The 21,910-nt window shown below is 42.6% G+C and overlaps 1 protein-coding gene and 1 long non-coding RNA gene across 13 annotated transcripts in view; one reads left to right on the forward strand and one right to left on the reverse strand.

The window, feature by feature from the left end:
• The window catches only part of St3gal6 (ST3 beta-galactoside alpha-2,3-sialyltransferase 6), a 60,831-nt gene extending 39,857 nt beyond the window's left edge, over nucleotides 1-20,974 (forward strand). For 8 of the 11 annotated variants that reach the window (XM_063270565.1, XM_006248210.5, XM_006248209.5 and 5 more), the window contains 5 exons: nucleotides 13,336-13,431; nucleotides 16,465-16,651; nucleotides 16,755-16,892; nucleotides 18,058-18,210; nucleotides 19,998-20,974. In XM_063270565.1, the coding sequence (XP_063126635.1) occupies nucleotides 13,336-13,431; nucleotides 16,465-16,651; nucleotides 16,755-16,892; nucleotides 18,058-18,210; nucleotides 19,998-20,084 (661 nt within the window). In that variant the 3' untranslated portion in view covers nucleotides 20,085-20,974. Of the gene's footprint in view, nucleotides 1-5,064; nucleotides 13,432-16,464; nucleotides 16,652-16,754; nucleotides 16,893-18,057; nucleotides 18,211-19,997 lie in introns of those variants that run through there. The other 3 variants (XM_063270567.1, XM_039088389.2, XM_039088388.2) reach the window with 2 other exon arrangements.
• On the reverse strand, nucleotides 402-5,821 carry LOC108352323 (uncharacterized). 2 transcript variants are annotated; one of them, XR_010056106.1, is made up of 4 exons: nucleotides 5,682-5,821; nucleotides 3,412-3,498; nucleotides 2,531-2,783; nucleotides 402-2,011 (listed from the first exon to the last, which is right to left on the reverse strand). It is a non-coding gene; the product is annotated as an uncharacterized LOC108352323 (long non-coding RNA). The 2 variants fall into 2 exon arrangements; XR_010056107.1 differs by having other exon boundaries at nucleotides 3,412-3,532.
• Nucleotides 20,975-21,910: the final 936 nt, after the last annotated feature.

The raw sequence follows: 21,910 nt of genomic DNA on the forward strand, positions 1-21,910 counted from the left end.
CTGGGCGTGTGTGGTGATAAAAATCCAGCAGTTATTTCTGTTCTTATTCCATCGGAAAGAAACAAACTGGAGTGAATTTAGGAGCTGTCGCACTGGCCGCCTCAGAGGTTTGCAGAGGATTTTAATGAGGAGTAACAGGGGTTCCCACCCATGGCATTTGTAACCCATGCTACACATCATCTCTTGTTTGTATTACATGAATTCACTTGACTGCTAATGAGTACAGACCCTCCATCCATGGTAGCCTCCCACACTTTCTGCACATAGCCAACAGGTTCCTCATAGTGTTTCTCTTTTCCTTGTTTAAAATGTTTACTGTTGGACTTTGGAAACAGTTCCTTTTCTCTTTGTTAAGCTTGTGTGTGTTTTCTAAGTATAAATGTAATTTAGCATGTAGAAAATTTCCTTTTTTAAAAATTGGATATTTTTTATTTTTATTTCAAATGTTATCCCCTTTCCTAGTTTACAGTCCATAAAGCCCCTATCCCATGCCCCCTCCCCCCGCTTCTATGAGGGTGCTCCCCCACCCACCCCTTCCTGCTTCTCCACCCTGACATTTCTCTACACTGGGGCATGGAACCTTGGCAGGACCAAGGGCTTCTCCTCCCATTGGTGTCTAACAAGGCCATCCTCTGCTACATAAGCAGCTGGAGCCATAGGTCTGTCCATGTGTACTCTTTGGATGGTGGTTTAGTTCCTGGGGGTTCTGGTTGGTTGACATTGTTGTTTTTATGGGGTTGCAAGCTCCTTCAGTTCCTTCAATCCTTTCTCTAACTCCTCCAAAGGGGACTCCTTTCTCAGTTCAATGGTTGTTTGCTAGCATTCGCCTCTGTATTTGCCATGCTCTGGCAGAGCCTCTCAGGAGACAGCTATATCGGGCTCCTGTCAGCATGCACTTCTTGGCATCAGCAATATTATCTGGGTTTGGTGGCTGTATATGGGCTGGATCCCCGTGGGGCAGCCTCTGGAGTGTGGATGCTTCAGTCCTTAGAATGGGGAACCAAAATAGTCATAGGAGGAAATATGGAGACAAAAACAGAAGGAAAGGCCATCTAGAGAATCTTTTCTTGTCAAAGTAATCCATTAGGCTTACGTTTACAAAGGTGGGCTTATTTTTAGAGGTTTGATGATAACAATTTAGATTTTGGACAGTGGGTAAGTATGAGTGAAGATGGTCTAGGAAGATCAAGCCCGTGCTTAAGAAGAGTTTTTTTAAGAATTTTTAAGAATTTAAGAATTTTTAAGAATTCCCTTCTTGTCTAAACAACAACAACAATAACAACAACAACAACAACAACAACAACAACAACAAATGGTGCTATCCGGGGAATGTGGGAGGGTGTATTGGATGGAGAAGTGAATGTGGAGATAAAATTTATAGCACAGAGCTGAATGGGAGTGTTGCATTTTATTGAGATCTGTTGGATCTGTGGAAGACAGATTATTGAAGTATGGAATATGTGTGGTCTGCTGGTTTATGCTGTTTGTTACAGTTCATAATTTAAAACCATGCCATCCACTGAGAAGCTTCAATTTTGGTTGTATATCAAGAGTTTTTGTTTGCTTGTTGTTTTTTGTTTTTGTTTTTGTTTTGTTTGTTTGTTGGTTGGTTTTGAGACAGGGTTTCTCTGTGGAACCCCAGCTGACCTGGAACTCACTCTGTAGACCAGGCTGATTTCAAACTCAGAGATCTGCCTGCCTCTGCCTCCTGAGTGCTGGGATAAAAAGGTGTACGCAGCTACCACCCAGAGCATATCAAGTGTTTTACACACACGCACACGCGCGTGTGCGCACACACACACACCCACCCTACCTAGATCACTTTTATATAGCTTTCATTTATAGAGTTCTGATTTGTGAAGATGCTTGTCGTAAGTACTTCTTTAGGTCAGTTTTCTCTTATTATTCAAACAGAGAAAGTAAGACTGGGGAGGCAGACGGCTTGCTATGGCTGGAGAATGCCTGGGCTGGGATGACAACTGAGGTGGCTGTGACTCCAGGGTCCAGATGTCTGAGGGAAGAGCAAACACAAACCTCATAAGGGCTTGCAGCAGGCATCTGAGATGGTCCTGCAAATACAAACTATCACATCTGAGATGATTCTGCTCATGTAAAGAGTCACACTAGAGAGTGCGTGACTGGAAATTCCATTTTTGTCTGCTTGTAATGTTGCCATTAGAGTGTTTTATTCAGTGACTTTCCTAGGATAACTCTGGCAAAGAGAGGTCTTCCGCCATTTGTCTCTGTGCCTTAGCTCCCTGTGTTGTTCTTTCTTACCACCTTGGTCTGGCTCTCCCCACTTTTTCCTCTGCATTGCTACAATACTCCCATACACATCAGCCTGTGCCAGATTCATCCACTAGAACCTTTTCCCTCCATTTTATCCTCTCTGTCCTCTTCCACATTTCAAAAAAAAATAAATATATATATATGTGTATATATATATATAGCTTTTTTACCCCCTCTTTCAAATATAAGCTCTGTAAGACTCTATAAGTTTGGTTCAGAGCAATTCATCAAGCAAGCCCACCTCTTTGGTGTATTCCTCTCTTGTGGTGGTTTGAATAGGTTTGGTCCCATAGATGCATGTGTTTGAATGGTTAGCCCACAGGGAATGCTACCATTAGGAGGCGTGGCCTCGTTGCAGGCAGCATGTCACTGTGGGGGTGGGCAGTCTTCTCCTGTTTGCCTGAGGAACAAGATGTAGAACTCTGAGCTCCTCCACAGCCATGCCTGCCTGGATACTGCAATGCTTCCTGCCATGATGATAATGGCTAAGAAATCTGTGAGGGAGAAAAATTGGTTATATTTACAAGTTAGATATCTCTCTCTCTCTCTCCTCTCTGTCTCTCTGTCTGTTTCTGTTTGCATGCATGCACTGTGCAGGGCCGTCCCTGCAGTTCCGTGGTCATCAGGGCCTCTTTGTGTTGGATCCTGCTGTTCCTTAGTACATTGCTTCCTCCTTAGGGTCCAACATGCAAGCTGGAGTTGCAACCCATCACATATCTCATATTCATTCCTTTCAGAAGAGAGGAAGAATGGGAGAAGGGCGTGCACCATTCCTTGAAGCTTGTCCCCCGCCGTGGTTTTTTGTTTTTTTTTAATGGATATCTCAATAAGTCATAGAAAATGCTTCATTGTACTTAACAATGAGCTAGAGCCAGGGACTCAACAAGGGAGAGCTATATCTCTTGACAGCTCCAACTTTAGCAGCCTCTGCTGGAAGCCTGACCTCTCCCCTAGAGCCCTAGAGCTGCTCAGCCTGTCTCTTCCTTCTCCCTCTGTCAGAATTGATCGTTAAATATTTACTAGCAATCTCTGATGACATAGGGTAAACTCAGGCACCCAGCCATACCTGGCTAGAAAGGTGGTGAGAGGTGTTACCTGTTATCTAGGTTATCGTGTGCTCACCTTTAAAAACAGCAAGTCCTGGGGCTGGTAAGATGGCTCAGGAGATACGGGTGTTTGTTGCCAAGCCTTTCATCCTGGGTTTAAGTCCTGTATCCACATAGTAAAAAGAAACTAGTGCTGTCTGTCAAACAAAGTAAACAAAAATGCAATAACACGTATGTCCTATTTAAGGGACAAAGGAAGCACAGTGATGGTCCTTTTTTAGTAGATTTCCCTGTCATTTCATTGGTCCCCAACTATTTCTGTGCCGTGGAGGATTCTGATGTCAACTAGACTAAATAGCCCCGTAGACCTTCACCAAAGATAGACATCTCAAGGCAATTGCAAGGGACCTTAAAACAAGCCCAAATTCTTTTTTTTATTTTTATTTTTTTATTTTTTTATTTTTTCAAGTTTTTGCTGTGATAATTTGTAAATCTTTGGATATATGTCTTTTCAGGCCCTTTGTCCACTTTTAATTGAATTACTTATTTTCTTTTTTTTTTTTTTTTATTAACTTGAGTATTTCTTATTTACATTTCGATTGTTATTCCCTTTCCCAGTTTCCAGGCCAACATCCCCCAGCCCCTCCCCCTCCCCTTCTTTCTGGGTTTCCCCTCCCCATCCTCCCCCCATTACCACCCTGCCCCCAACAATCACGTTCACTGGGGGTTCAGTCTTGGCAGGACCAAGGGCTTCCCCTTCCACTGGTGCTCTTACTAGGATATTCATTGCTACCTATGAGGTTGGAGCCCAGGGTCAGTCCATGTATAGTCTTTGGGTAGTGGCTTAGTCCCTGGAAGCTTTGGTTGGTTGGCATTGTTGTTCATATGGGGTCTCAAGCCCCTTCAAGCTCTTCCAGTTCTTTCTCTGATTCCTTCAACGGGGGTCCTGTTCTCAGTTCAGTGGTTTGCTGCTGGCATTCGCCTCTGTATTTGCTGTATCCTGGCTGTGTCTCTCAGGAGAGATCTACATCCGGCTCCTGTCTGCCTGCACTTCTTTGCTTCATCCATCTTGTCTAATTGGGTACAAGCCCAAATTCTAAGGCGATGACTTCCTTGCTGTCTCTGTCACCCCTTGCCTAGTCTAGCTTAGCCCTGCTCTTCTTGGGTGAGATTTTATCCCTCCCCAGCCAGGAGCAACAGAAAGCCTTGAGGTGGCAGAACTGTAGCTTCCATGGAAAAGGACACAAGCTAGCTCTCCACCCCCATCCATCAGATGAAGAATGCTTTAGTCCTGTGACCTGGTTAGTTATGTAGTAACTGCACATAAATAGCTTTCTAAGGGAAACACCTGTGTTAAGTCAGTTGGCAGCTGAATGGGGGATGGTTTGTAAAAGCTACCTCCCGCTCACCAAAGTCGGACCCATTATGCCAGCTCAACAGAACTGGGTTGGACTGGTTATGAGGCGAGGTGGAGCAGAAGCCCACGGAGAGAAGAGTTAAAAAGAACTGGATGGAAGTGTGTCAGAGGCACTGTGAGCAGGGGGGAGGGTCTGCCGCCCATCCACAGGCCATCGACATCCTGCTGAACAAAGCAGTGTTTACCTCATGGCCTTTAAAGGGGGGGCAGCAACTGAGGGCAAGAGGAAGTTGTAATTCTACATCAACAGATGGGACATTTGTGGGGGAAATCACAGTACAACTACCACCTGTTTTCTCTGTCTCTGGGCAGATGTCGAGAGAAGATAGAAGAGTTGGGACTCCCCAGGCTGGAGGAAAGCGTCCTGTCTAACAAAACAACAGGGAAGACAGTGGAAGACAGTGGTGATTTCTGTATTTCACACAGTAGGAAGACCCGAGATGAGACAGGCCAGATCACCAAGCCAAATTCCTCAAGGCGCTAGGGGAGCATGAGTCCAGAACCTGTCTCCACCACTAATCTCTTGCACATTATGTTAGAGTGTGACTTAAGGAATATAGATTGCTCACGTGTGGTTTTCGACATGCCTATTTCTGGTTCCTCCTATAGGATGACAGCCTATGGATTCCCTGCGTGTAAAGAATACCAGCCCAGGAAGTAAACCCTAGTTGTCTGAATGAATTTTCCTGCATTTAGACCATTCGTTCTCAACCTGTTTTTCATGACTCCCATAAGGGTCAACAATCAGCTGTCCTACAAATTAGACATTTACATTATGATTCGTAACTAGCAAAATTACAGTTATGAAGTAGCAACAAAATAATTTTATAATGCGGAGTCACCATAACATGAAGAAGCATATGAAAGGGTTGCAACATTAGGAAGGTTGAGAATCACTGATTTACACTATATAGCATTTAGTATCTTACCTCACACCTGTTGGAGGGGTGGAAATAGTGGCTCAGTGGTGTTAGCAATCCAGGATGGACTCCCTGTGGTTCTGTTCTCTTAGATAGAAGATGGCTGCAGCTGCTTTAACCTTATAGCATCCAGGTACAAGAGCTGGGGCTCTCCGGTGTCAATGTCTAAGCTGAAAGGAGGGGGCAAATTAACAATATTCCAGGGGTGGAATCTTTCTGAAAGCATCTGACTTATTCCCCTACTATCTGATTGGTCAGGGATGAGTCATGTAGCTGCCACTAGCCCAGTCCTTGTCAGGGATAATGAGCTCACCATTGTACGCTTACAAAGATAGGCTTCTGGGTTATTGGGAACTTGGCCAGTAGGCTCGGTGACAGATTCTTACACCGAAGACAGAGTGGTGTGTTTTGATGTATTATGTTGCCAGTGTGAAAAGACACTGTCTGAACGCACCCAGTAAAGAAGACACATTGTAGGTGGATTGCAATAGAGACTACAGTTTGTTTTCTCTGTATTGCATAGGATAGTAAATCTGCGGGGGGCGGTTGGGCTCTGCAGTGGGTAGTGACTCTACGTGGGGGTGGGATTCTGTACGGGGTAGCCATTCTGCCTAGGGTTGTGCCTCTGCACTGTGGTGACTTTTGGTTTTGCCTGGTTGAAGAGAAGCACGCGGTTCATCTTGGGGAAGTAAATCTTAGCCCTGCTGCCTAAGTGACTGCTCGGGTTTTTCTGTTAACAAGTTCAGACATGCTGCAGTTATGCGATTTTTGTGGCTAAGACGATTAGGAGCCTGTGTATTTCCTTACATCCCCCCCCTCCCCCCTGGGTAGAATAACAGAAATAAGCGTCTCCTGCACACACGGAATGTGAGAACCGAACTGATTTTGAAAACACCTGGAAATGAGTAAGCGGTTTAGTTGGGATGATGGGAAACAGTAATGACACCGCTCTTCTAGGGACTCAAATTTCACTGCAGCTATTTTAAGTATGAAGACGGTGTTAGGTAAGCATGATGGAGTTACACAGGCACCAGAGGATTCTGGGAATGATTGCTCAGATTCAAGGAGCCAGGGCAGCCAGATTCTGAAGTCAAGTGGACCATGAAAAGTGGGAAGCATCTGTTCATTTATAGAACATGAGAATTTGTTTGAGAGAAACGAACTCTGAGACGAGTGATGCAGAAAGTGTGTACCATTCTGTACCTGCCTGGACCGTGGTGGCGCTGTGCATAAGATGCTACCAGGAAAGGACCATGCTAGGAGAGCCCCCAATACCCTGTAGCCTATGTGGGCCTCAGACAAATACGTAGGTCTTTGTAGTTCTCTTTCCTTTGAGGGAACGTGGGATCCCAGTTGGCAGGGTTTCCCCTGAGAGGCAAGGAAAGTGACTCCACCAGTGAAGGCCCTTTCTTCCCCCATCTCCCGTAAAGCCAACAAGATCCTACAAGCCATGGACACGGAAGTGTGATGGGGAGTAGCAGCACTCTGTGGAGAGCTAGAGCTAGAGGACTCTGTAGAAGGGATCTGCCTGATTCCTGTATTCCTTGCCCTCCTGGCTATGAGTGCTTATGTCTGTGGGAGGTCTAGGACTTGGACATTGAGGGAAAACCCATGGGAGTGGCATGGCCGATAGTGGCTATCATCAACATACGAGTCTGATAAGGAGGTATGTTCTGGCAATACTATGATTCAGCCAATCGGTGCATGGCGGCATTATGACACTAACCCAGTTTGAGCCAAGTTACCCCTGTCAGGAATCAGTTTCAGAACTAGAGCCTGTGAGCCAGGAATCCTTTTCTGAAACTCCAGCGTAAGTCTCAGGGGCCATGCTGGTAGCCTCCACTCCCAGCAGCCCTTACCCATGTGTGAATTGGATACTCAAGCCTGTAGTCTGGTATTAAATAGGAACGCCAGGCTAGGGTAGAAGCTGGAGTCTTGCACTTTGTCCCTGGATGACTTTCAGTCTTCAGTGTGGGCAGAGGGTAGAGTGATAATTACAGTTACTCCTCCCTAGTCTCTACTCATGCAGTTTCATGGAAAACAGCAGTGGCTTCTAACCTGTCTACTCTGAACCACCCTCTTGATGCCCAGCTTTGCTTAGGACGCTGATGGGGAGATGGCATCCATTTCAGCAGGGTCAGCCTCGGAAAGAACTGACTCTGAGGTTCTGGAGAGGGAACTGTTCTCTGCAGAGGGCATTTATGGGACAGATCTCCTGAGGATAACGGCCATAACACCCTGAAAACAGGGGTTTGAATATCCAGTGGTGGCCTCGCTCTAGCAGTGAAGAGCAGAGAGCTTTAGTATACTGGGATTTCCGTAGTTCATATTGAGGCTTGTTGATACAAGTCTCTGGAGTCAGGTTAATTTCTAAAAATGTAGAGTCATAAAAAGACACCTTCAGAACATATTGTGACATGTAGGGTATCAAAGATGCAAATGTTTGTGGGTGCTTTTTACTGGCCAGTGCCCTCTATCTTTTAGCCCCCAAAGTCCTGACATGTAAAAGTAACTTTTTTTCCCCCATTTCTTATTGGACATTTGATGTATTTATATTCCAAATGTTTTTATCTTCTTTCCCAGTCTCCAACTCTCCCAACTTCCCTCCCAATGCATCTATGAGGATGTCCCCCCAACCCACCCACTCCAACCTCAACATCCTGGCATTCTCCTACACTGCAGAAACAGGCCTTCACAGGACCAAGGGCTTCTCCTCCTATTGATGTCAGACAATGCCATCCTCTGCTACATATGTGGCTAGAGCCAAGGGTCCCTCCATGTGTACTCTTCAGTTGGTGGTTTAGTCCCTGGGAGCTCTGTGGGGTCTGGTTGGTTGATATTGTTATTCTTCCTAGGGGTTTGCAAACTCCTTCAGCTCCTTCAGTTCTTTCTCTAACTCCTTCTTTGGGGTCCCCATGCTAAGTGTGATGCTTAGCTGCAAGCATCCTCATCTGTACCAGTAAGGCTCTGGCAGAGGCTCTCAGGAGACATCCATATCAGGCTTATGTCAGGAAGCGCTTCTTGGCATCAGCAATAGCGACTGGGTTTGGTAGCTGCATATGGGATGGATCCCTAGGTGGGGCAGTCTCTGAATGGTCTTTTCTTCAGTCTCTGCTCCACTCATTGTCCCTGTATTTCCTCCTGTGAGTATTTTCTTCCCTCTTCTAAGAAGGACTGAAGCATCCACATTTTGGTCTTCCTTCTTCTTGAGCTTCATTGTCTATGACTTGTATCTTAGTTATTCAGAGCTTTTGGGCTGATATCCACGTATCGGTGAGTACATATTTGTATTCTTTTGTGACTAGGTTACTTCACTCAGGATGATATTTTCTACTTCCATTCATTTGCCTAAGAATTTCATGAAGTTATTGTTTTTGATAGCTGAGTAGTATTCCATTGTATAGATGTACCACATTTCCTGAATCCATTCCTCAGTTGAAGAGAATCTGGGTTCTTTCCAGCTTCTGGCTGTTATAAATAAGACTGCTACGAACATAGTGAAACATGTGTCCTTGTTGTATGTTAGAGCATCATTTGGGTGTATGCCCAGGAGAGGTATAGCTGGGTCCTCAGGTAGTGCAATGTCCAATTTTCTGAGGAACCTCCAGATTGATTTCCAGAGTGGTTGTACCAGCTTGCAATCCCACCAACAACAGAGGAGTGTTCTTCTTTCTCCACATCCTTGCCACCATCTGCTGTCACCTGAGATTTTTATCTTAGCTATTCTGACTGGTGTGAGGTGGAATCTCGGTTGTTTTGATTAGCATTTCCTTGATGACTAAAGATGTTGAACATTTCTTTAAGTACTTCTCAGCCATTTGATATTCCTCAGCTGTGAATTCTTTGTTTAGCACCGTACCCCATTTTTTAATTGGATTATTTGGTTTTCTGGAGTCTACCTTCTTTAGTTTTCAGATGTAGGATTGGTAAAGATCTTTTCCTAATCTGTTGGTTGCTGTTTTGCCCTATTGACAGTGTCTTTTGCCTTACAGAAGTTTTGCAATTTTATGAAGTCCCATTTGTTGATTCTTGATCTTAGAGCATAAGCCATGGGTATTCTGTTCAGGAAATTTTACCCTGTGCCTTTGTGTTTGAGGGTCTTCCCCACTTTCACTTCTATTAGTTTCAGTGTATCTGGTTTTATGTGGAGGTCCTTAATGCACTTGGACTTGAGCTTTGTACAGAGCAATAAGAATGGATCAATTTGCATTCTTCTACATGCTGACCTCCAGTTGAACCAGCACCATTTGTTAAAAATGCTCTTTTTGCCACTGGATGGTTTTAGCTAAAGGAGCTATGGTCACTTGTCAAAAATCAAGTGACCATAGATGTGTGGGTTCTTCAATTCTATTTCATTGGTCTACCTGCCTGTCTCTGTACCAATACCATGTACCATGCAATTATTCTGTAATACAGCTTGAGGTCAGGGATAGTGATTCTCTCAGAAGTTCTTTTATTGTTGAGAATAGTTTTCGCTATCCTGTTTTGTTTTTTTTTTTTGTTTTGTTTTTTTGTTTTTTGTTTTGTTTTTTTTTGTTTTTTGTTATTCCAGGTGAATTTACAAATTGCCCTTTCTAATTCTATGAAGAATTGAGTTGGAATTTTGATGAGGATTGCATTGAATCTGTAGATTGCTTTTAGCAAGATGGCCATTTTTACCATATTAATCCTGTCAATCCATGAGCATGGGAGATCTTTCTGTCTCCTGAGATTGTCTTCAATTTCTTTCTTCAGAGACTTGAAGTTCTCCTCATACAGGTTTTTCACTTGCTTGGTTAGAGTCATACCAAGTTATTTTATATTATTTGGGACTATTTTGAAGGGTGTCATTTCCTTAATTTCTTTCTCAGCCTGTTTATCTTTTGAGTAGAGGAACGCTCCTGATTTGTTTGAGTTAATTTTATATCCAGCCACTTTGCTGAAGTTGTTTATCAGGTTTAGGAGTTCTCTGGTGGAATTTTTGGGGTCACTTAAATATACTATCATATCATCTGCAAATAGTGATATTTTAATTTCTTCCTTTCTAATTCTTATCCCTTTGACCTATTTTTGTTGTCTAATTGCTCTGGATAGGACTTCAAGTACTATATTGAATAGGGAGGGAGAGAGTGCATGACCTTGTTTAGAGATTTTAGTGGGATTGCTTCAAATTTCTCTCCATTTAGTTTGATATTGGCTACTGCTTTGCTGTATATTGCTTTTACTATGGATTCCTGATCTTTCCAAGACTTATCATGAATTTTGTCAAGTGCTTTCTCAACATCTAATGAGATGATCATGTGGTTTCTTTGTTTAAGTTTGTTTACATAGTGGATTACGTTGATGTATTTCCTTCCATATATTGAACCATCCCTGCATCCCTTGGATGAAGCCTACTTGATTATGATGAATGATTATTTTTGATGTGTTCTTGGATTCTGTTTGTGAGAATCTTGAGTATTTTTGCATCGATATTCATAAGGGAAATTGGTCTGAAGTTCTTTTTCTTTGTTTGACCTTTATTTGGTTTAGGTTTAAGCATAATTGTGGCTTCAAAGAATGAATTGCGTAGTGTTCCTTCTGTTTCTATTTTGTGGAATAGTTTGAAGAGTATTGGTATAAGGTCTTCTTTGAAGGTCTGATAGAGTTCTGCACTAAACCCTTCTGGTCCTGGGCTTTTTTTAGTTGGGAGATTTTTAATGACTGCTTCTACTTCTTTAGGTGTTATGGGACTGTTTAGATGGTTTTTCTGGTCCTGACAGCCTTACTGCTGATTAAGCTCACCCTTTATAGCTCTTTCTGAACTCTGGCTGGCTGGTTCAGTTCTGCTGTTCTGGCTCAAACTTCTCTACAAACTGATTCAAACTGGCTTCTCTTGGCTTCTTACTGAATTGCTCTTCTTAGAAATACTTCTTATGAATTCCCCAATCTGAACTTCACTGCATTGCCCGAACACAACTGAACTGCATAAACTCAACTGCTCTCCACTCCTGACTCACTCTGCGCTGCCCTTAAGTAGCCTCTCTTTTCTGTTTGTTCTCATGAGAGTTGGGAGTATGCTACCTCTGACTTATTTTATCAGATCTTTCTCTGATTCATCACTTTGTCTGCCCCTCAATTAAATATCACTTTCCAACATGGCTGCTTCCTTCTATACACTAATTTTTCCTTTATTGTTTGGGTACTAAGGGCATGTTTGTATTCTGACCAGAGGGATTAAAGGTGTATCATTCCAGTTGGATCACATATTCCTAGAAGGTCTTTGGATGTGATCCCTTGCCAGTACAGCCATGTTGCATGATAAAAATTCCTCTACACTGATACCCGTAAATTATTACTTCTTGTTTTTATTTGGTAACATAGATACTGATGTAAACAGAACTGATACATAACTGGAGCTAAAAGACTCCAGTTAAAGTGCTTTTTAAGAGTGTTTGAGGCGAGGAGCTGGTGAGGTAGCTTAGTGGGTAAAAATGCTTGCACCAGTTTTTGGGACCCAGTGTTCAATCGCCAGCACTCACATGATGGAAAGGGAAAACCAACTCCCATTAATTATCCTGTAATCACCACATTTGTCTCTCTCTCTCACACACACACACACACACACACACTCACTCACTCACAGAGAGAGAAAGAGAGAGAGAGAGAGAGAGAGAGAGAGAGATTATAAATGTAATTAAAATGGGTAAGGAATTTATATTTTTAATAGAGCTTTTGTAATATTAGTGCTAAAACATAAACTAGTTAACTGAAATGCATGCTCTGCAAAAAGGGTAAACTCTAGTACAGAACACAGCCATCATCTCTTAACCCAGTCGGGTTCTTTTAAATGCTCCCCACTTCTACATTCTCTGGGTTTAAATATTAGGCAGCATTTGTACAGTTTTGTTACACATTTTAAAGTCTTAAAAGTTTTGAGGTTGACTGGTCTGCTGATGTCTTAAGGAACAGGTTCGCCTTTAGACTTTTCTTGCTTCAAGGACTAGGAAGGGACCCTTCGCAGTCTACACCCTGTCTCCTAGAGAAGGATCCTTAATTCTAGGTCTAGGCAATGCTGTTCCACCTCAGGGGTTGACTCTGGCCTGCAACAGGAAGTCCCCTTTGTGCTCCCCTTAAAGTATTTTCAGATGCACAGTGAGCACGATATTTGGGTGAAACAACCAGTCTATGTTTAAGAAATTGAAGTGAGCCCAGGCAGAGTAAAGGGAGCTGCCCTCCTTTTACCACATTCCAAGGTGGCCATTTCTACACTCGTGTAGGAATGGGAACAGTGGTTTAAAGCCTAGCTAGCCGTGCAATATGACTTATGCTTATACACGCACGCTCATACTGACAGAACACCTTGGCATTCTGAAAGTTTGAAACCCAATGGTAGTCCCACCGGTTTGGAGTTTGGACTTTGAATGCTACATATTTTTTTTTTCTTCCTAAGAATTTACTTCTTTGTTTGTTTATCAGGAAATAACCAGGCTTCTTCTTCTAAACTGGTAATTTTAAGGATCGCAGAAGGGAATGTACACATTGTGTTTCTTGAATCTCTGGGCCGAAGGCACAGTTGGCTCATTCTCCACTTGCATGACAAGTGAAATTTGACTTGGTTCCAGAAAGCAGGAACTGGTCCCTCAAATCACCCCAGTTTGTAAATGCAATGACTCAGTCTTTGACTTGTCTGTTTGCCCATCAGAGTGCCATGTAAAAGGTGTGTGGTGGTTGGTAATGGAGGAGTGTTGAAGAATAAGACGTTGGGAGCAAAAATCGACTCCTATGATGTAATAATAAGGTAAGTATCTGTCCTGTTCACTAACCCAGAATTGCCTGAAGAGAATGCAGTTTCCTGCTTCAGGGTAGCTGTGTTTAAAGATTAGTTGACCATTAATGCACCTGGATTATACAGCTTTCCGCTTTGGTTGCTGGCTATAGTAAACTAGGTTTCAGATCACTGATTTAGCAAATATTTAATAAGTCCGCTTGATATGCCAGGGACAAATCTAGGCACAGGGGAGATCGGCGCACGATAAGAGTGTGCTTGTACCCTGCAGTGTTGTTTACATCCTGAAAGAAATGGGAAAAGCAGTAATCAAATATATAAGAAGATAGTATAAGGCAGACAAGTAAAAGAGATGATAAAGAAGCACCAAGTGACTACATGGGAAAGGGTTACCATTTAGAGGTGAAATCTCAGCTAGACCAAAGGACACATATAGGACTAGCTATATGAAGACAGTAGAGGAGCTGCTCAGAGAGATGTATTGCAGGTCCTCAGAAGGCTTTTATCCTCAGTTGTGAGTTTGTGATAAATCCATGCTCAGGAGAGTTGTCTAACCAGAAGCCGCTGAGGTGAGCCAAGAACATGCTATGTGGAGATTTTAAGGTTTGAAGATTACATTTTAATTTTAAGGACATTAGGAGCTTTAGAAGCCTTTTAGATAGGATCATAATGAAATACGGTTATTTCTTGAAAGCATTCTGGCTGCAGCAGACAATGGTGCATGAGGAAAAAGGCAGGGAATAAGGCATCAAGGCTCGTTGCTATATTTGGGCAGCAGATGCTTGGACAGAATTGGGGAAATAGGCAGACTGGAGCTAGGTTACAGAGGGGTGTCAGCATTCGCTGCTTTGTGAGATGTGGTGAAATACTCCAAATAAAGGATGCAAAGGCATCTCTGGCTGTCTCCAGCTCTGTCCATTGGCTAGAGAGTTGCAGAGTCATTTAGCAAGTTTGAGAGAGATACAGATTTAGGCTTGGGTTCAGAGGTACATAAAAATTCCTACATCAATCTGTTAGCTTTGAGATGTTTTTGAGGTATGTGGTAGGTAAGTGGATGGTCACATAAAGGGGTTACACTTTTCAATAGTGAGCGACCTATGAGCTGTATTTCAACCAACCAAGGGTTTGGGGAGATTCCCCAGGGAGAAACACAGGAGATGGCTTCATACTGAGGTTTGGAGCTCTTAAGACAGAGGTTGAACAAAAAGCCAAGAGTGATCCACCAGTGATGCATCTCCAGTTGTCCAGGAGAGGGCTGTATGTTTCAGAAGAGTAGTCCAGGGGGTGGTAATGATGATGAAAAGTTGTGCAAAAGCAGAAGGGGGAGGAGGGCAGCGGGATTGCCAAGTGATGGTCACTGTCACCCTGGACAAAAACTGGAGGCGGGATATATGGCAAGAAGCCCAACTACAATGAACTGAGAAGAGAATGACAGATCAGGAGCAGGAGAAACCTGCATAGGCAGTTGAGGACCGTCCCGAGCAGTTGAAAAGGAGCCGGGCCTTGGAGATGGTTACAGAATAAAAAGGCATATGGTTAAAGTAGTTGAGATAAATAGTGAGCCTGGTAAGATGGAGAAGGGGTCATAGGATCAAGAGCTCAAGGGTGATTCATTTTCTGTAATAACGGTAACTGTGGCTACAGCTACCAACAGTGTGTGATACATAGTGTAGGGGAAATATCTTTCCTAGCTCTATTGTCTGAATGGAAAGGAGGAGGTAAAGCTCTTATCTGGGTAATACTCTCCCTCCCTCCCTCCTCCCCTCTCCCTCTGCTTCTTTCCCCCTCTCTTCTTTTCTTTCCCCTCCCATCTTCTCTCCCTTTCCACTCTCCCTACCCCCGTGTATATTGGTAGTGGCTTTAAGCAGCCACTGTGGCCACACACTGGGAAGCCTGGCAGTGCCTCTGGAGGTTTTCTGAGTTACAAGCTGATTTCTGCATAGCAAGATATCTTACTTTCTCTTTATTACCCAGTTTGAAGAAGTTGTGGTAATTTATAAAACAATTAGAATCATCCCTTTTCCCACTTATAGATGTTTAACTCAGACAATTTTTAGAAGTTTGGCCAGTCATTGTACGGAAACACCATGGGTACATTTTGAAAGCCACCCCAAGTGTCTTGTATTATTCAGAGTTGGTAGCAAAAGGGTAAAACAATATTTATCCTCCTAGGGGAACATTGTTTAAAAAACAAAACATTTTTTAATAGAATGCCTTTGTGGTGTATGCTCAGTGAGTGTTTAACGTTGGCTTTGAACAGACAGTGATCCAGCAGCAGATCTTTTGTAGTGTTTTTTAGTTCTGTAGCAAAAGGCATTCCTCTAATTGTGCCGAGCGTGATATAGAATTTTCATGGGGTTAATTTCAGAATATTTAAAAAAAAGGCAAGGATTTACTTTTATGAGTGTTTGCCTGCATGTGTGTAAATACATGTGTGCCTGGTACTCTGGAGACCAGGAGGAGGCACTGGATCCCTTAGAACTAGAGTTAGGGATAGTTGTGAACCAGCATGTGGGTGCTGGGAACTGAACTTGAGTTCTCTGGAAGAACAGCAAATGCTCTTAACCACCGAGTCATCTTTCCAGCCTGGAACACAATTTCAGTGCGTCTTCACTCTAACTCAAATTTGACTCTTCATGCCTATCAGTCATGTGGGTACACATCCACGTAGTGTAGGCTGGCATAGCCTGTAGGCACAGAACTCTCTCAAGAACTCAAGGCCATTAAGTTGTAAGTCCAAAGTAGCTATGTGTGGTTATCCACTGAGGTCTCTTTCTAATTTCAATTGTGTGGTTCTATACTCTCATTTCTTTCCATCGTGTGCAGGTCAGACTGAATGACCGATGTCATAATTAGTATTTGAATACAGATGACTGTCTCGTGAGAAGGAATGGTTTCCCTTGTCATTCCTGTAAACTATTAATCCATTGTGTTGGGGTTCCAGAGTGCGGGAGTGTCTGACACTTGTCCAGTTCCGAAGCCTTGGAGCTTGATGAAACAGCTTGCACTCCACTCATCCTGTATATGCTGTCTTACTACCCACAGAATGAATAACGGTCCTGTTTTAGGCCATGAAGAGGAAGTTGGGAAAAGGACAACCTTCAGGCTTTTCTATCCAGAGTCTGTCTTTTCAGACCCCAGTCACTATGATCCCAATACTACCGCGGTTCTCGTTGTCTTTAAACCACAGGATTTAAGGTGGCTGATGGAAATACTGATAGGTAAAAAAATAGTAAGTTGGCAAACCTATTTAGGTTCAGTTTATGTTCAATATTTTTTCCCCTTTAAAGTAAAATACATTCACAATATCCCATTTTCTCTGTCCTTTATTTCAGAATACTGATGGGTTTTGGAAGAAACCGGCCTTAAAACTGATCTATAAACAATACCAAATCAGAATATTAGATCCATATATTATCAGAGAAGCAGCTTTTCAACTGCTTCGTTTTCCCAGAGTATTTCCCAAAGATCAGGTATGTATATATCATCACGTGGTTTCAAACTAAACATCCAGCCAAGGGCGTAGAGGGACATGAGAACTTTCAGAAAGTCTCAAGATCCATGGCTCAGATGGTATTTTCTTAGGACTACAGATGTGTTCATGAAATTGGATACCAAATGGATATGATCTGATGTTTTTCAGGTTGCAAGAAAATGTCATTAAGGGAGAAGTGTGTGTTTTGGGTTTCTTTTGTCTTTACACATACAGCCTTCAGACTCTTTTTTTTTTTTTTTTCTGAATGGCCAATAGTTCATTTCTTACAAACTCATCTTCAGTGTTGTACAGCAAGACCTTTCTGACTAGTGGGCTGGTCAGCAGCCTTGTGCACAGAATAGCTACAGGTAAAGGATGTAGCTTTTAAGAGTGATAAGAATTGTCTCAAGCACATTGGAGTCAACACAAAATACCAGAGGTATACACTTATCAGGAAGCAATTCCCCCCATCGCTCCCCACCCCCCATTTTTCCACACAGAGTTTCTCTGTATAGCCCTGGGTCAGGAAGCAATCCCTCTCCCCAATTCCCCATTTTTCAATTCAGGATTTCTCTGTTTAGCCCTGGCTGCCCTGGAACTCACTTTATAGATCAGGCTGGCCTCAAACTTAAGAGATCTGCCTTGCTCTGCCTCCCAGCGCAGTAAGTGACTCTTAGCTCAGTGCTAGAAGTTCCTGCAGGTGCTGGGGATGACACACCATTGTGGGAGTGTGTAAGAATGTGTAAGAATCTCAAAGTCTGGACAAGGGAGAGAAACAGTGTTGATCATGAGTGCACAAATCAGGGAACAGACCCTCCTGACGTTTTGTTGATATTCTGGATTCCCCAAAGGTTTTATCTTTTCCAGAGGAGCTAGACTCCAGATGCTTCATCTTTGTTCAAACACAGCAAGATACTCTTTACAGCTGCCCTCGGAGCTAAAATGGCAGCTTGATTTCATTCTACAGACTCTCCAAGATCTCTGTCATAGCAAATGCCCTTTTCAGAGGAAATGTGTTCTCTCTGGGGCTTGAGTCTTCCGACATAATGATAGCTGAAACTGTCCCTTTATGTTTTGAGATCTGTTTTGATCAGACCAGGGCAGCCAACAGTTCAGGGAGAAGGCAGCTTCTTTGTATTTCTAAGTTTCTGATTTCTCCTTAGAAACCCAAGCACCCCACGACGGGAATTATCGCTCTCACCTTGGCGTTTCACATATGCAGTGAAGTGCACCTTGCTGGTTTTAAGTACAACTTTTACACACCAGACAGTCCTTTACACTACTATGGGAATGCCACCATGTCTTTGATGAAGAAGGTAATTTCCTTTATTTTGACTGTTTAAAAAAAAAAAAAGCCCTGACTTTAAAAATGTAAATGTTTGTAGGTGCGTACATGTGTGGGTGTCTCTGGAGGTCAGAGGTCAAGGTTAAGTGTCACTGCTCATCTTGTTTCCTTAAGTCTCTCACTGGTGCAGAATTTACTGCGGTGTAGGTTGTCTGGCCAGCCAATCAGAGATCAGTCTGTTGCCACCAATCCAGTGCTGGGATCACAAGTGTGATCAAAGTCCCTACCCCTAGCATTTCACACATGTGCTGGAAGTAGAACTCAGGTACCTGCAAGCACTTTACCACCTGAGTTTTGTCTCCAGCTGCCTGCGTTTCCTTTTCATACTCTTGAGCTCCCAGAGGCTGAAAGTAGGATTTGGGTCTCGTGGTCATTTTCCTGTCGCAGTAGGCTCTAAATTGCGGCTCTCGGGTTCTTTGGAGAGCTTCATGGTATCTGCTGTTTCACCAAACCCCCAACAGGGACTGAGTCTTATTTTAGATTTTCTTTCTTTTTTAAACAGTATTTAAATATATTCAACCGGTGTGTCTGAGGCACATGAACCCACAAAATCATCACTATGGTCATAGTAATTATGCTCACACTTTAGTTAGGTAGACGAGGTGGTCTAGAAGCATGTTAACTCTATAAGACTTCACCTAGACAGTGACTCTTTACCAGGTCATGGTCCCCTTGGTCCAACATTGTTACTGCCGGACTTGATCCTGAGGGTCAAGTTCTGAATGAGAAGGAATATCCTAGGTTTGGAATTCTTAGATTAATTATACATCACAAGTGACACAAACATGTTTTGTTTAAAACATGTGAAATGAGTAATTTGCTATAAAAGTGTCAGTCAATGGCTCATGAAATCAGTCCTGTTGAATAATCCCAGAATACCTCAGAGCTGGGGAAGTGATATTCATGTTGGACTTTACTGCTATCTTTTGTTCCTCTAACAGGAGACCAAATTTTTAAGCCTGGAATAAATTTTGAGTTTTTCTCTCGCCCCTAGTTTCTTACAGCAGTTACAGAATATTGAGACAAGAACAGAATACAGAAGCAGCTTCCTGGGGATATCAATAGACACGTTTTGATGTTTTAGTTGTGGGGCTAGTAACTGCACTAATGGGGTATACCACACTAGGCAAGTAGTCAGCCATTAGGCTAAACACCTGGAGCAGAGTTATTAGTACTTTTGCAGGGTTAAGAACTGAACTCAGGGACTCATGAAGGCTAAGCAAATAGTCTACCATTGAGCTAACATCTTAGATCTTTTGAAAAATGTCTTCTAGGATCTTCCCTGTAATCCAGGTTGTCCTCTACTTATGATCCTCCCGAGTCCCCACCCTGTGACACAGCTGGAAGGATAAGCATTGGAAAACCATGGCAGGCTCAGAAGTGTTGTTTTAAAGGTGGAGGCAGGAGGATCTGGAGTTTAACGTCCTATTACACAGAGGTGTGAGCGACCTGGGCTAAAAGAAATCCTGATAGAAACCCACCAACCTAGGTTTTATGGGCTCTTATCTCCAGGCCAACTTTTGAAACCCAGTTCCAGGTGCTATCTGACTTAAATTTTTAGTCTCTGAACAACTCAGATGGAAAGTGATATTTGGGGACACTCTCGAGCAAAAACGAGCAAGCAGGGTCCATGTAACTTGTCACTAACATCTGCGCTTATTATGGGAAATTTGTACCATGCAGAGTATTAGAGTATCTTACTTTGATAATGTCTGGAGAGTAGGATCGATGACAAAACTATTTCATTTTCTTTTTCAGAATGCGTATCACAATCTGACTGCAGAACAGCTCTTTCTAAAGAACCTTATAAAGAAAAAAATGGTGATCAACTTGACTCAAAATTGACCGTATAGACTCAAAAGACGACGCTAAACAGTATTAGTTTTATTTTTGTACTGCAAATTTTAGTTTATTTTTAAATATATTGAATGAACTTATCAAATAATTGTGTATATTAGGTCTGTTGCTGCCTGGTGATTTGTAACCATCAGCTACATTTCTGTGAATATATTTATGAAAAACTAAGATTTTTAGTTAAGATATCAGGGAAATATGTAATGATCATGTTTTGATCATGTTGTTTTTAAATATGATCTTTAGTGTTCTGAGGGGTTTTAAAATACCTTTTCAAAGTTTCTTCATCTTAAGAGTTCTAGGCGATTTAACTGACTTCACTTATTCTGACAGTCACATATCATTTTGAGATGCTTATTAAGATTGGTTACTCCCAGGCATGTGACAGGAACCAGGGGCAGGAAACCAGAATTGCCTGGTTGTGGAAGTCCATGGTATCCATAGCGGTTTAATTAAGTTTCCTCTGCAATTAATTAAAGCAGTAATAATTTCCTGTTAGGGAGTAAAGGTAGCCTTGTCCATGTTAGAAAAGCACTCTCACACGATGCATCCTGAGACTTTGGTGTGGGGAAGCAGGTTCTTACTATGTAGCCCATGCAGGCCTTGAACTTGTCTTCTTGCCTCAGCTTTCCAAGTTCTGGGATTACAGCCATGTGCCATTGCACCCTACAGCATCGTTTCTTAAAATTAAGAAGTTTTTTTTTTAAGACAGGGTCTATATAGCTCTGGATGGCCTAGAAACTCCAATGTAGTCTAGGTTGGATTTGAACTCAGAGGTGAGCCTTTCTGTTGGATGAAGGGTGTGTGTCAGTGTTAACTGTTCAAGAAAACTTAAATGTTTATTTGAAGAAAATTAGAACAGTAAAACAATGCAAATAAAACCTTAAGATTTTTTTTTTGTTTATTTGCAAGGGAAAATGTCATATTTCGCATGATTAAATTTTGCCTTCAGTGAAACATTCAGTAGGTCATTCAGGTACATGAGAGAAAAGTCTGATGAAACGTAAACAAACGGTAGCTTGTGAGGCAAAGTTCCACCTTTCGACCTTTAGTACACACAACCAAAGGCTACTGGGGGTAGAATGGGAGGAGGAGAGTGAACAGGAAGTGTTACTGGAACTGCTGGTGTTACTGGCCTCCTCCCTAAAGAGTATAGAATGAAATGTCAGAATCAATGAGATACTGAAGCCGGCTTGTAGGTAGGAGGGATTGGAGGGTAGCTCATGCTGTCAGTGTTCAGCTACCTCACTGGAGGGGCAAGGGGCGCTGGTACTAGCTGACTACATGCCTATGGGTGTTTCCCCCTTACTCCATGGCCACACAGAGCTGGGCTGCCCAGACTCACTTCCATAATAAGGCAGGCTTGAGGATCGTGGAGCTGGCAACAGGGATGGTGGGAGGGGGACCAGGGGAGGAAAAACTAGTTCGAGTATTTTGAAATGATGCTATGCCCACTCTAATATTGGTCATAAAATGGGACTGTTGTCAACATTGAGGAATTTGGCATTTTCTGGACTATGATGTCAAGGTTGTTTTATTTAACCCAGATAATCTGAGCAAGACACACACACACACACACACACATATATATACATATATAATTTATTAAAAACACATTAGAATCTCACTATTTCAACAGCCTAAATTCTAGCAACATATACAAATATCAAGTGACTACAGTACATGCCGAGGTAAGAAAAATACATTCTGGGAGAATATCACTGACACTCGAGCTATTTTCACTTCTGTATTTCAATACATTTTATTTTCACCATTCCCAGTGCCAAAAATGAGAGAGACTACACACAAATTGGTCT

The sequence above is a fragment of the Rattus norvegicus genome, chromosome 11, assembly GCF_036323735.1.
Source record: "Rattus norvegicus strain BN/NHsdMcwi chromosome 11, GRCr8, whole genome shotgun sequence".
Taxonomy (NCBI): Eukaryota; Metazoa; Chordata; class Mammalia; order Rodentia; family Muridae; genus Rattus; species Rattus norvegicus.